Genomic DNA, 15,156 nt, shown 5'->3' on the forward strand with positions numbered 1-15,156 from the left:
CTACCGAGGCAGCAGCAGTTGAGCCAAACTTGGTTTGTTTTCATTTGTACGCAATACTATACAGCTCACATGATATCGCAACAGTCGCTTGAGATAGCTGAAAGGCGCGAAGAGAAGCAGGTGAGCGTCTGTTGGTGGTTTAACTATGCCGTAGTCATGTGGTACTGCAGTAGTGAGGTTTAGAGCACAGCTGTGATTGCTCTCTGCAGCGGATTACGTGACGTGACATAATGCCTTCCATATTTGCGCTCTGGCAGCTCAAGATCATCGCAACACAATGAATGAATTAGGAAGACTTTCGGTCCAAAATGGCGCCAAACATGCCTACCCAATTTTGGCTCTGTTGACCATCACTAGCATTACAGAGCACAGCCCGTTCTTCCTCTTCACAGCATTAACAAAGGGAGCAAAAAAGCGAATAGCAACAATGTGTGATGGGCCAACGGGCGCAAGAATGAGGAGTCATGGGAGAAAGCACACAATGGCAAGAGGTTTCCTACTCACTCCCAGCGGCACTCGTCTAAATCACACTGCTTGTGCTCCCAAATGTATGTGGAAAAGCCCCATTTCACACAAAAAAAAGCCAACTTCTTGTAAGGAAAAGCCAACCTCTTGCAGTGTTTGGCACTGCAAGAGGTTTGATGTATGAAGTGTTCTGTCCATTTTTGTTCTATTTGTTCATATATTTTCCAGTGTGTTAGCCTTAAAGCATCGCTGTGTTCCAGTATAATTCAAAATAAGAGATAATTCAACTTTGCCAAGCACAATATAGAAAGGTTTGACTATACCCACTGATGCAACAGTGCTGTTATACCAGCTAGGGTATTTTTTAGTGACTAAGCGGTATGCCACTGCACTGTGTATGAACATATAAATACTGCAAGAATCAAAATGAAAAACAAATAGTGACAGGAGCTAGGATGCTGCTTACAGTTTCCAGGGCACATTCAGTGCCAGATAGATCTAGGTGGACAAGAGAGTTTGGTTGAGCCAAGTAGTTGTACAGGTTCTGAAAAAAAAAAAATGCATTCTTTTTTCTCTCGTCTGACAACAGCAAATTGAATGTGTGATAAAAGTCACAAAAAACTCACATTTATGTCATCTTTAAAGACATTATCACTGAGATTGAGGTACGTGAGGTTGGAGGGCATGGAACGGTTCAAAGAAAGTGCATGTGCAAGTGTGTTAACACCCTTGGCAGTGATTCCTGTGTGGGCCAGGTTCAGGTAACTCAGTCCCTTATGCAGCTTTCCCAGTGGCACGCAAAGCTGCCCGACTCCTGGAAGAAAAAATTCAGCAGGGACAGTTATAGTAGTTAATGCACGTATAAAACACAGACACTATATCTTAACAGAAGTACAGTACAAGCACAGTTACGTATAGCAGCATGAGCCACAGCAAAAAGCAGCAACCAAGGCAACTGACACAGCAATACAAGCAAGGGCAAGCTGAATTGCAGATTCACTTACACAAGCACACGCTATAGTAAATACACCACATACCTCGTATAGGCATTTCATACAGGACAACTAAAAACATGACACCTTTTAACATTACATAATCATTATTATTACTAATGAACTGCTCATCTGAAAATCGTACACAAGATTGTACATAACTTTGAAAATTTTAAACCATCAAAAGACGAACAGGCAACTGCAGCTCACATGAAATCTTAGTTGAAGCTATACATATAGTCTAATTATATATTCAAATATCCAGCTTAGACTATCACAGAAACAAAATGACAATTTTACCAACAATTGAGTTTAACATAACAGTTTACAAGTTCATCATTAAATGCAGAAATGATGGGCAGCTTCCATAAACAATAAGCCCCAGCTAAATCAGGCAGATGAATGCAATGCACAGCCACACAAGATTGCAAAAGATTGTAGCACATGCAAACATGCTTCAAGATACCATACACATGCACAGGTGTGGTGAAATAAACATTTTAGCTAACAGTCACTGGAACAGTGAAAAAAAAAATTGCAGGGGTCCTTAGATGCGCTTAAGGAATGTAATGGTACTAACTTGGTGAACTTCCTATGATAGCAACTCTGTGTAGAATGTAGAATTTTGGTAAATTTTGAGGACGCTTTATGTAAATTTATACACTATGCGAATGCATACAATTCACTAGAACTTAGATGTACACTATCATCTCCCCTGTATGTGACCACAATGAGTGCAAGCTCACACACATCTCACTCCTCCTACAAGATCTGGCCAGGCGAGTGCTGATGTGTCCAAACGCACCAGCACAGGAGAACAATGAACAAAAGGAGAGTAGCAAAGCAAGGAGAAGTCGGCACGAATTCTACCACTGTCACATCGGCACAACAAGAAGCACACTATGTTTGTGTGATGTAAATGCTGCAGAGGGTACTCATATGCAGCCGACGCCAATTAGCACACACACTAGGCCAATCAAATGCAAATGCTGGGTGATCTATGTCTCACCATGCCTTCGGTTGCACTCACTAAAAAAAAAAAAAAATAGAGTATCTGGCTTCGACGCGATAAATTGTGAGTTTGCGCTGACGTGTGATCTTGTGCCCACTTGATGAGATATTCATTGTCTGGCTGTGTTGCAATAGGTTGCACGGTTGTGCTGTGACGTGCTGGTTTCAGTCACTAGTATATATTTATAGCGTTTTCGCTAATAAAATTTCAGTTGAAGTATGTACTCTTTTCTGTCCTTGTCTCTTCTAACGTAGTTACGCTGCAACTCACATGTCTTGCGTTGTGCAAATATGTTGATTCCCAATTACCAACTAGCCCTCGCATCTGTCTTAGCAAGCAGTAATTGCCTTCACTCAAGCTGCACCAGAACTCTCTCCACCTCCCCCAGCCGCTACTTACTGTGGGTTCGAACCCCTAAGGCATAATTCTGGCGATACCCATGACGAATAGTAAGTACCTACCAAACGTCAATTTCCTATGTTCACTCATGATGAACCTATGGGCCTTTTTCTGTGCTTTCAATGTGTGAGTGGCCCTTTTAATTAGGCTTCAATCAGCTATCCATAAGGCTAACTAAACATTTTCTTTACTCGACTAAATCCTCATTATCTTATGCAAGCATCAAATACAGCAATACTACCTTTGAGAGAGAGGAAAAAAAACGCACGTGTACTCATGAGAAAACAAAAACACACACAGGAAGGGCATTCTGGCTACTATTCAGAAAGGCCGGTCGATCACAAAAAGTGCAGTAGCGCTTTCAGGAACTTCTTCTGTGAAGTTTCATCCTGTCGATATTGTAAAATTCTTTCCTCTGACAGAGGTTGATTGTCTAATATGCTCCTATTTCCCCACCCCCAGTGCTGGGTAGCAAACCGGATGCCAATATTTGGTTAACTCTTTCGTAACCACGCCTATTCAAATCAATCACCGGGAATTGACGCTTTGGATCATCGATTTTAGCATGCTAAATATGTTTCTCGTGCACCCAGCACTTTCTAGTAGTTAGTCCAGCCACTCAACCTTCAGAATCAATTTGAATTTGCCCGTTTGGGCAACATGGTGATTTTTAACAGACCTTCGCGCGAACCAATGTGCGTGTATTGTTGGAAAAGTGCACTAGACTGGCGAATCTGACAAAAGTGCGTGCCCCTCGAGATTATACTGTAGTAACATCAAAGTTATGTTATGAAAGGAACGTGTAAGGTCCACATGTGGCTGGGGTGCGGTGTGCTGGCACCGGCTGCAGAGCTTCTCATAATGACAAGGTTTCCAAAGCACATCCTGGCTCTGACTACAGAGCAGCGCGAAATGTTTTAGAACTGCGTGCAATATTGCGTGCGATTTTCTTTGTTTTGAATATTTTGCACATATAGTGTTTTCTATTGCTCTGTTTACCTATTGGCAACCAAAAATTACACAGTTTCTACATTTTTATTCATACCAAACTATATTTGTTGCTCTATAGCATTTATTTATTTTTTAAAGAGCCTTTTATTGCACAAAACTTGGTATGCTGCAATGTGTGTTGGAGTACTTTTTGGACTGGCAAAAACGATGTTTCCGAGACATATGAAAAATAACCATTCTCGCGCGGTAATGAAAGAGTTAACCTCCCGGCTTTTTTTTTTATCTCTTTCTTTCTCTCTCTACCTTATTAGTATTTTTTTTTTTTCTTCACAAGAGCATCCCAAGAGATCAAACCTTTAGCTATAGCTTTGTGTTGCTGGCCCCCCACCACCTAGAGCCATAAAAAATTCAGTTCGGGTTAGTATTAACTGGCATTACCCTTCATTGTGCCACACATTTTGATGATGCAGTTCTTAAATATGATGTTAGGTACAAAAATTTTGTTAAGCTGATGCGGCTTTATTATGATTCATTCAACTTCATGTATTGAACGGTGGCCCTAAAATGAATATTTTTTTTCCAGGGTTTTGTGTCCCAAAACTACGCAACGATCATAAGGGACGCCATAGTGGAGGGCTCCAAAAATTTTCATATTTTCATCATCTGGTGTTCTTTAATGTGCACTAATATCACTCAGTACACAGGCCTCTAGCATTACAACTTTCCAAATATGAATAATTACAGTACATTGTTGTTTAGTAAGACTTTGTTGTGCAGCTGACATACACTACAACTTGTGCAACATTCATTAAATGCAGTAAGCTAGGTGTGGTTACAAGTTAGCCATAAATCACACGGAAAAAAAAATAATGCACATATGCACATTTCTGTGCATGCCAATCTGGGTATCCCTACTAGTGTGGAGTCATTCTTAATATAACTTTGAGTCCTCTGTATAGACATTACATGCAATCTTTCAAACACATTTGTGCTTTGTCCGTTACGGCATCTAGAGCTTACTATAGGTAAACACTGAATTATTAATGCTGCAGTTACAGAATCAATGCAAAGTTATTGAAGTCCAAATGAAAGCACTACAACACTGATATACTACGTTTTATGCAGCTCTTTTTTCCACATTTAAAAGATGATGGGTTCCAATGTTCACAGGCAACAGCAGTCCTGCTTTGAAACACACTACCGAATACAATATTTAAGAACAAGAAGACGTAGATGTAAATAAGATCGCACTAACTTCTCGCAATAGTAATGTGCGTGTACAATCCTCACATGTGTGTGGTGCCATTAATTTATAGTGTTGGTTGCAGGTTGTGCCCATAAGGTGCAAAAGGTGCAAGCACTGCACCTGACCTTCACCTTGTGGCTATATTAGATGCACAGTCGTAATTCATGATTTAAAAGTGTGCATCAAGATATGAGCAAAAAACATAACTGTCACAACTACTTAAGTGAAAAAGCATGATCTGTGGAGCAATGTGAACCCCTAGTAGGTCAACATTACAGAAAACAGTGATATATCAAGATGTAAAGCTGTAGCTTTACAGAACACACCTCAGAAAACCAGACAGAACTGGCAAAAAAAAAATCATGTAAAAGTCTTGGTTGAGTAACGATTGATCACAGAACAAAAACAATGTTGAATACTAGGATGTGAATGTGTAGCTTAAAAGCGTACCAGGAAGTCAATAATTATGTGCTACACATTCATGTGAGCACTTGCACATATCAAACCAATAAGACTAGGCAAAAAAAATGAAAATCTTGAACACATAACAACAGGTCACAATAGCCTACCTCATATGACTGCTTGTTACAAGTGCAATTAAAAGAAAATTGTGCCAGGTAAATACCTGAAGATCACAATCAGCCTCATAATCCTAGCCAAGGCATGATTATGAGACGTACCATAGTGGAGGACTCTGGAAATTTCGAACAACAGGCATTTTTTTAACATGACCAACATTGCACAGTACACGTGCCTCTAACATTTCACTTCCACCGAAATTGGACCAGTGTAGCTGGGATCCAACTTGCAACCTTTGGGTCAGCAGCTGAGCACCATGACCACTTCACAACCCCGGTGAACTTCAGGTGCTCCTTTTAACAATGAACCATAATACTGTACACCGTGTTCCTATGCACTACCACTTCCCCTCAGTACTACCACATAAATGCTGCTGCCTAGAGAAATCCAGGTTACCCCTTTGTTCACAAACTGGCTCATATAATTTTTTCATTTCACATCTATGATGTTTGCTTCCATACAGTGTGGGATCAAATAGAGCTGCTCTTGGAACACACAAACAGTCACGCCATCAAGCAAATGAACCACCTGGACATTAACTGTTCTTACAACAGCAAACTTGTTAGCCAAATTTAATATATAACTAGTAACACATTACATACATAATTGCAATACAATACACAGAAAACATAACATGGACATTGTACCATGAATATGATGTCGCAAACGTCCGATTTGCCATGAGGGCCCGTGGGTCCGACCCGTGGAATTATAGCTACAGACCTCGAGAGCCGTCTGCCTATGCACACAGCCAAACCTCAAAGAGCCTCGCTGCAGCTCCCTGTGCAATTGCCTATCCTCGACAACCAGGCGGTGCCATTACGCCATCATGCGCCCACAACGCCATCTGTCACTCAACGGTGAAATTAACCACGCTAAATACGCCTAATCTGTCGCACGCACAAGCCATGAGATGAAAAAAACTTTACCCCTAGAGAGTGATAGCATTCACCAAAAGATTTCAAAGGCTACCAAGCATTCCAAAACCAACCTTATCCTTATCTTGTGTTTTCATCAAGTTTCTGTGCACTCAACACACGTTATAAGAGCACAAAATGTTAACAGGTAAAAAAGAGGAAACACCTACAAGATTTATTTGTGAATACGGCCATACTTTGTTTATTAAACACACTAAAGGCCCAAAACGAATAAGGAAAACGCTAGATCAGGATAAAGCTGGTATGTGAATACGGGCCAAAATGCCAGCTTTGTTCACAGTGACCAGAGGCAGCTGTGAACTTAATTGTGTATTGCATATTACATCGCTGCAACCAAACGAATATGCATGCATATTACATAACGTACAAAAGAATATCCTTCTTTGGAAAAAAAAAACTGTTAAATAACTTTTATATTGCCAGTGGTAAAGCATCACAATACCTTGCATTGCCACTGCATCTCGAGCCAAAACTTATCTAGCAAACAAAGAAACAGCACACACTTCTGGCAGGGCAGCAAGTGTCCACATACTAGACACAGCTCTGCTGTTAAATAATTACTCTTCAATTTAGGAACCTAGAAGTAATAGCTTTGATGCTACAGTCTGTCATGGTCGCAACAAATTTCTGAGGGGAAAGGGGAAGTATAAGAGCAATAATAAGACTGATTTCCACATTTAGCAATTTGTCATTAAAACCCCCTTGCCAGGACCAACGACAAGTACAACTAATCTCTCTCTCGCTCTTTTTAAATACATATCAGACTGAATGGAATTTTTAAATAGTCATGGCATAAAGATGTCATTAGGCATGCATACTTATTTAAGCATTGTTTCATAAGGATTATGTCATTATTTTAAGTATGGAACCATGTTTTAATAAATTATGCTGTGATAACAATTTGATCAAAAGGTTTTGACCAAGTGCTACCTTTTTTTGTCCATATCATGTGCTTAAATGGAGCAAAAATATTTTCAGGTATCCTGCAATAGATATGTTTGAAATAGAACTCTTAGTCATGCTAACATAAAAAATAAAAGAAAGAAAGCTAATTTGAAGATCATGCATACAACAGCACGTGCACATACTAAACACAGCTACTGCACAAAAGGCACTCGCTTTAGGAAGGTTAAAACACAGCAAAATGAGACATACAAAAACATGCAAGCGTTATCTTTGCCAAAGCATTATGCTAACATACAAATACGTATACGAGTACATCAGGGTAAAACATGCACACACAGAAACTGGAATATCAGACCTTGAGTAATTTTGGCAATGATTCCACACAGACTATTCAGCCCTGTACACAAAGAAATAAGTGTATACATAACATGTGTGACAAACAACACAGTAATCATACAGTATACTTGATAAAAATCCCCTTTAAACTGTCTTATTCAGTTAAAATGACTATAAACACGAAGCCCACATTTATAGAACACTTGCTACCAACATTTAAAAGACATACAACGATGAACACCCTACTATGCCCTGCCCTGCCCTGCCCTGCCTTCTGCCCTGCCCTGCTTGCCTGCCCTGCTTGCCTGCCCTGCCACGCCTGGGATCAGACCTGCGACCTTCAGGTTAGCAGGCCAGCACCATAATGCCTGATCCACAATGCCAGACTGCAATGCATTTTCCTCTCTGTCTGTCTGTCTCTCTTTGTGTGTGGGGGGGGGGGGGAGGGGGGGAGTATACATAATTCAAGAATTGTGGGCTTGGATCCCACAGACAAAAAGGGTGGTTTCTTGAGCACATAAATTCCTTTCAATAATCCCCATTTGCAGTAGTGCACCTGCCCAGCCTTTTGTGTGATTGTTAAAAGTACCTCTGGGGTACTGTTGAGTTCCTTTCACGATTCTTTCAGGTCGTCCACAGTTGCAAATATCCTTTAAACATACCCACCCCCTCTTTCTAAACTGCTGAGATGATCTGGGCATTTCCTTTACACTCACGTTGCTTCAACGTGTAAGTAAAACTTCTGATTCACCTGGGGGGGGGGGGGGGGGCTAGAAAATAAATGAGAAATGACCATTTTCAAGCTTAGTTGAACTTTTAGCCTTTTGTTTGTTCTCTGGGAACTGGTCGTATTCCACTGGCTTGAAGCTCCTTGTTTCATTTCAGAATCATAGCCATGATACAAAACGTTCATTGCAAGCGACAATCACTGAAGAAAACCCTAGCTCAATTTGTAATTTTATGTTTAGTATACAAGTCCAAGCTCGGGATCTGTAGGCAAGAGCTCAAACTCAAACCAGTAGCTTCCGAGATCTTGTCAATCATGTAAAGCTCTCTGATGACTTGAATCCATAAGCCTTTAAAAGAACGGCACTGACAAAAATATTAATAAATGATAATGCTTCAAAGGTACAAGAAATAAAATCATAGCGAAGTGCTGCAGTGGACAGTTGGTATGATTTTTTAATTTCAGCTATCAAATAGTCAGCTTTCTTCCACATTTTTCAGTGTGAAAGCACTTTTACTATACCTATAATGATTTTGCAGATGTCAAGATAGAACACAAGCTGGACTCAGAATGAAAATAGATAGGTACGGCAACACAACAAGCAATGCAAAATTTGGCAATGGCCATGCATAATATGAATGACAATGCATGGTTTTGTACACTAGGCCTGTCTAGGCAGTCTCAAAGACCAGGTGATATTTGACTTAGAAATGAGCTTGACGAAATTTGACTGCTGATAGGTTAGTTAAAATTGGATGAGAACTGGCTCAGCAAATGCTCAAAAATAAGCCAAAACTTGTTTAAATGAGAAAGAAGCCCCAGTTAACTAATAGCCTAGCATCACTTAGCGTGGCTCTCACATGTGCTCTCAGATAGCTTGGCTCTGCTGCATTGCTTGGTAGAGGCAAGCCATCTCTCGATTTGCTGTTACTGCTGCTGCTCTTTTGCAGTATTATATAATACACCGAATGATTGCAGCCATATACATGGCGTTCAAGGTTCCCTTCCATTACAGTGAAGCCCATCTCTTTTTGGGCTAGTATGAGAAGACAACTTAAAGAACAGCAAACACTAACCACTGAGACTGAACAGATAAAGTGCAAACAAAGCATTGTGCTAAACTTGTTTGAAAAAGGTCATGATTCAGTGCAATAGAAGATGGGGAGCCACAAAAAAACCAGCACATTGAACATACATGTGATGATATGTCCGGTGTGCTTCCCTGGGCTCAACCACCACCTTAGCTGAATATTTAGAAATAAGCCCACATTGGCAGCCTTGTCATTTGTTCAGTTTCATCTATAGGTACTCAAATGGTTCATATGTGTTGATCTGGGCTAGCAAACCCAGAGAGCAACAACCACTGACAGCCCTCTTTGGCATGTAGCAGCAGTCTTAATTAGTGCAACATTATGACAACTAGTCACAGCCATGTTCAAAACTGAAATCACCAAACTTATCTTAGACAGTTGGAAATCATCATTTTTTTTTTTTTTTTTTGAAATAGAGTTTTAAAAAAGCTGAGGTCTCAGAACATCAAGGGTGGAACAGCCGAGATAGAATTTGGAGCGATTTCTGAAGCATCAAAATGTTACTTTTGGAGCACTAAAATGCAAATTTGGAGCAGGTTACAGGGAAAAACCATTCACTTTTTATCACGAAAGACCAAATTTAGAGCCGTGTGAAAAAAAATGCTTACATTTAGAAAAAATAATATCAGCACTGCTACTTCAATAAAAAAAAGTAATATTCTGAACCACCCCGCTCAGCAAACAATGATGAAGTCCACATTAACACTTGTGATGCCTGTCAAATCCTTTGACAGACTCTGGGGATTCAGATGTGGATCTGTCAAGCTGGTTATCGTGAGATTTGGGAGATTCGTAATACTGAGGAGTAGAATGACGAAAAAAAAAAAAGCAAACAGTTTTATTTGTTTCTTTTTTTAAGAGCTGCATAACTGCCATACAGTGCTCCAAATGATTGCCAGTAACTTTTTTAGGTGTCAGCGACCATATTAGTACTCACAATCATGAGGTGCACACATGCATGAGTAAATGAACAAACTGTGCTGTGTCCTGTGACTAGTGCTAACAGCCCATTCCAAACATTAAAACGCTTTTCCACAGGCCACCAGTGTACTGCAGCAAAGGTGGTTTAAGCGGCGTTCTGCACATGCTATTAGAACAAGGCCAAGCAATTTTCGAAGCACTACATCCCCCCCCTCCCCGCCCCTCTTTTTTTTTTCTTTTTTTTTTTCGCGGTGGGTTCAAGCTTAGAGCAAAACTTCTGAGCTTGCTTGCAAGGCCTATTTGACTAGATAAAGTAACAACGACTCAGGCCCATTGGCCCGGCAATGACACCAGTTATTTATCGTGTGTGCCCTTGCTACGGCAACTGGCAACGCTGGTGTTCACAGCACGTCGAGTTTGTTAGCACACAGTAACAGCGACATGCGCTTGCAGCTTTAGTTTCTAACATTTCACAGCCGCGTTTGCTCACTAGGAAATTCATATTTCCTGCGAAGTGTTGCTGGCTATGGCAACGCATTTTTGTCTTGAAGTTGCATAGTCCGCTGATAGATATCTGCTATGGTGAGCAGATTAATGGGTGCGCAGCATTGTTACTTTATCTGGTCGATCGCGTTTCGCGAGTGTCCTAGCCTAAGTATCTTACACCATGGTTTAGGGTTGGGGTCCATGCACCTGGATCCCTATATTGACTGATGATGCAAACTGCAGGTGGCTAGCGTGGCTACCTTTTCTTGCCCTCTCTCGCTAAACCTAGCGCAACTGAGAACATTTTGAGGCTGGTCAGGCATTTTTGTGCAATGTGGTGCAAAAATGGTGAATTGTATCAAATTGGCACAAACTGCGCAGCTGTTGCACCCCTGGATCAGGCATAATGTGGATGAAGATGTGTTTATAGTCCCTTTAATATTCGATGCAACATGATACACCGGAGACTACTAAATAAGCACTTTGATAAATAAAGCATAAACAAGCTTGGACAAAGTACAACCAACATGCAAAGACCGAGTACAGAACTCTAATGATCCGAGTACAGAACTCTCCTTGGGCACAAAAGATAGCATAGAGGATAAACTCTTCCACTCCGCAGTGTTTAATCTTGCTCCACTGCATCCTAGCACTGGATACATCAACGCTGTATGTCACAGCAGTGCTCCTTTCCACTTGTCTTTGGATTGAAAGTAATCAACACTACAAACCAACTGACTTCATGCGTCAGCCACTAAGGCGGTGATCTCAGAGAGAGAGAGAGAGAATAAACTTTTATTTGAGCTAACGCATTGTGCGCCCAAGGTGGGCGGCCTCTTTATCCCAGGAAGCCGCGGGCCTTCGTTCGCCATCTCCCGCGCGCCCGTTGAACCATGCTACGCTGATTCTTCAAGCCCGGGTCTGATAACTGGGCTTCTCACTGCTCTTCGGTTAGTGTAGTGGCTCCAGGGCTTTGTCTGCATCCCCATACCATATGACATAGGGTTTCTGGGACATCACAGTGCTTGCAGTAGTTGTATGAGTATTCGGTTAGTGAAATGCGGTGAAGCAGCATACCGTGAACGTAGGTGTTAGTTTGCAGCTTCCTGAGGGTTACTGCCTCTTCCCGAGTCAGGCTCGGGTGAGCTGGTGAATAAATTCTTCTGTTTAGCCTGTAGTGCTGCAGTATATATCGTTGTACTTTTTAGGTACATCATCTTTCCTCCTCAACGCGTCCTGAGGGATGGCTTGGTGAACATGAGCTCGGGCAAAAGCATTGGCTGCCTCATTTCCCATCAGAACTCGTGACCTGGAGTCCAAACGATGTAGTGCGTGTCTGGCAGATTTGTCTTCGCTGCAGTGGCGAGAATTCCCAAGACTTGGTTGGAAATTCTTTCTGATAATTTCGACAAGCTGCTTGCGAATTGGTTAGTATTACTGCTGTGTCAGTACACGTTGTGACTGCTAGCGCTATCGCTGTTTCTTCTGCCGTGTCGATTTCTGTAGTTAACATGCTAGCTGCCTCTCTTTGCTATCGCTGTCGACTACGCTAACAGCATGTACCGGGATTCCTGGATATTTCGCTGCATCGGTGTATCTTGTGTGCGAATCGCGACCGTAATCTTGTCGGAGCTTCTTTATTCTGGCTTTCCTTCTTTCGAGATGATAGGTAAGATGCATATTTCGTGAGATGCGGGCAACTGAGATGTTCTGTATAATTGTTGCTGTAATATTCCTTTTTTCATCACAGTCGGAGCTTCTTTATTCTGGCTTTCCTTCTTTCGAGATGATAGGTAAGATGCATATTTCGTGAGATGCGGGCAACTGAGATGTTCTGTATAATTGTTGCTGTAATATTCCTTTTTTCATCACATTGTTGCATTGCTTTCGAATAACCCAATCTTCAAAGTGTCGCTTGCCTAGTTTCAGTTAGTCTAAGCCGTCCGAGTTGAGTTACTTTGTGTGCTTCAACGAGCTCCTCCCAGGTGTTGTGGAGGCCTAAGTGTATTAGTGGCTGCGTGGAAGCACATTCAGAGATTCCTTTGGCAGTTTTGATGGCCTACGTATAAGGGTATTCAATTCTTGAATTTCAGAATTCTCGAGATCCAAGTAAAGGGTTCCATAAGTAATTCTGCAGGTGATGGGTGCTTAGATCAATTTGATGGTGTCGTGTTTTTTCAAGCCGTGTCTTTTGTTTGATACCTGTCGTACTAAGTGTGCAACTTGAGTCACAGTTGCTTGAAGCTTCGGTAATGTGGCTGCACCCGATCCGTCTTTGTGGATGTCTAGACCCAGAACTCTGAGAGATTCCATTTTAGGGATTTGCACTCCTTTCAACCAAAGCCTTGGTTCAGGGATTTTACCTGTTGGCGGCCTCCCCCTTGTTCTTGCTTTCAACAGAAGAAGCTCAAACTTTTCTGGTGCACATGTGAGCCCACGAGCATTAAGGTAATTTTCTGTGCGGTTAACTGCCTCTTGAAGTGCATCCTGCTGAGCTTCTGAAGAGCCACCGGTTGTCCAGATGGTTAGATAATCTGCATAGAGGGCATGCCTTATCCTATGTATTCCTTTCAATATATTCAGCAGTTTCGTCATGGCAATATTAAAAAGGAGTGGCGAGATGACGGAGCCTTGAGGGGTTCCTTTGTTTGCCATTTCAAACTGATCTAATTTCAGAGTGCCAAGGCGCACTGTTGCTGTTCTGCCGGTAGAAAGTTTTCTACATAGTGGTACGTTCTTTCGCCACAGTGCGTGTCCTGGAGGTTCCTCAGTACTGTGCTGTGAAAAACATTGTCGAACGCTCCTTTCACGTCTAATGCCAAGACTGCGTTTTTGCTATGCTTGCTTAGGTGATCGATGACCTCCTCCTTAAGCTGCCACCGGATGTCTTGCGCTGACAAATGGTGGCGGTATCCATACATTGTGTCAGGCAAGTATCGGTTTTCTTCCAAGTATGGAGTTAGTCTGTTGAGGAACATATGTTCATATAGCTTACCTGCGCAGGATGTCAGGGATACGGGTCACATATTTTCTATTCCCAGTGGTTTGTTTGGCTTAAGAATCACGATGATCTCAGTATGTTTTCGGATTGCTGGAACGGTCCCACTTTCCCAGCTGTCATTTATAGCTTTTAATAGGTAATCTTCCTCATTTTTGCCTAAGTTACGGAGTATCTTGTTGTTGATGCGGTCTTTACCTGGGCATGACGATATTTATAGCGCGAGAACCAAACAACGACGCAGAGACAAGAAGACGAAGGACACATCTCCTTCTTGTTTCTGCGTCGTCGTTTTGTTCTCGTGCTATAACTATCGTCATGCCATACCAACTAGCCCAAGCTGCCACACTTTACCTGGAGTTGTGTTTCGAGTTAATTTTGCCAATTCCACTTGCATTTCTTCCAGTGTGAACGGGCGATCGAGTTCTTCATTTCGGTTTCCTGTGTATTCGAGGTCCAAAGCAGGAACTATTGCAGCTTGGGTACCTCCTGTCAGCTTCTGCTACAATTCTAATAGAATTTCATCTTCCGAGACCCCGCAGTTGTGAATGAATTTTCTCAGGTTCTTTGTAGAGTTTGTCTTTGATTTCGTTCTGCTCAAGGGCGACCTGATGATCTTCCAGGTGTTGCGAGTGCTCAAAGTTCCTTGCAGGTTGTCGCAAATCTGGTTCCAGTTCTGCCGTACTAATTCGTCAGCGTATTTGTCAGCTTGCCTGGTCAGTACCGCAATCCGTTTTTTCAAGACCCTGTCCCACTTCTGTTTTTTCCATCGACAGATAAGGCTTCTACGGGCTTCCCACAGGTAGAGACGGTGGGAGTCCACTGCTGGTTTGTCAACTGTCAGTTGAATTTCCTTCGTGTGCTTCTGGGATTTTTCTGTAATAAGACTCGTCCACTCGTCAAGGTCTTCAATACTTTGTGTGAGATCTTTACGGAAAGCGGTCCAGTCCGCGATCTTTGCCTTGGCAATCTTAAGGGGTGCCCTTTTGTAGGTTATTTCCGTTTGCACTAAGTGGTGGTCACTTCCCAGGGTTTCTTCGAGTCTTGTCCATTCAACTTGAGATATTCCCACTGTGAAGGTTAGATCCGGGTTGGTGTCTCTTGATACA

General features: G+C 41.9%; 1 protein-coding gene across 4 annotated transcripts in view; it reads right to left on the reverse strand.

Moving 5' to 3' along the window:
* The window catches only part of LRR (capping protein regulator and myosin 1 linker 1 leucine rich repeat protein), a 203,523-nt gene that overhangs the window by 151,449 nt on the left and 36,918 nt on the right, over positions 1-15,156 (reverse strand). For 3 of the 4 annotated variants that reach the window (XM_037427322.2, XM_037427321.2, XM_037427320.2), the window contains exons 11-13: positions 7,844-7,885; positions 1,092-1,279; positions 932-1,009 (exon numbers count right to left, since the gene is read on the reverse strand). In XM_037427322.2, the coding sequence (XP_037283219.2) occupies positions 932-1,009; positions 1,092-1,279; positions 7,844-7,885 (308 nt within the window). The remainder of the gene's footprint in view (positions 1-931; positions 1,010-1,091; positions 1,280-7,843; positions 7,886-15,156) is intronic. The other variant, XM_037427323.2, reaches the window with a different exon arrangement.

The sequence above is a fragment of the Rhipicephalus microplus genome, chromosome X, assembly GCF_043290135.1.
Source record: "Rhipicephalus microplus isolate Deutch F79 chromosome X, USDA_Rmic, whole genome shotgun sequence".
Classification (NCBI taxonomy): Eukaryota; Metazoa; Arthropoda; class Arachnida; order Ixodida; family Ixodidae; genus Rhipicephalus; species Rhipicephalus microplus.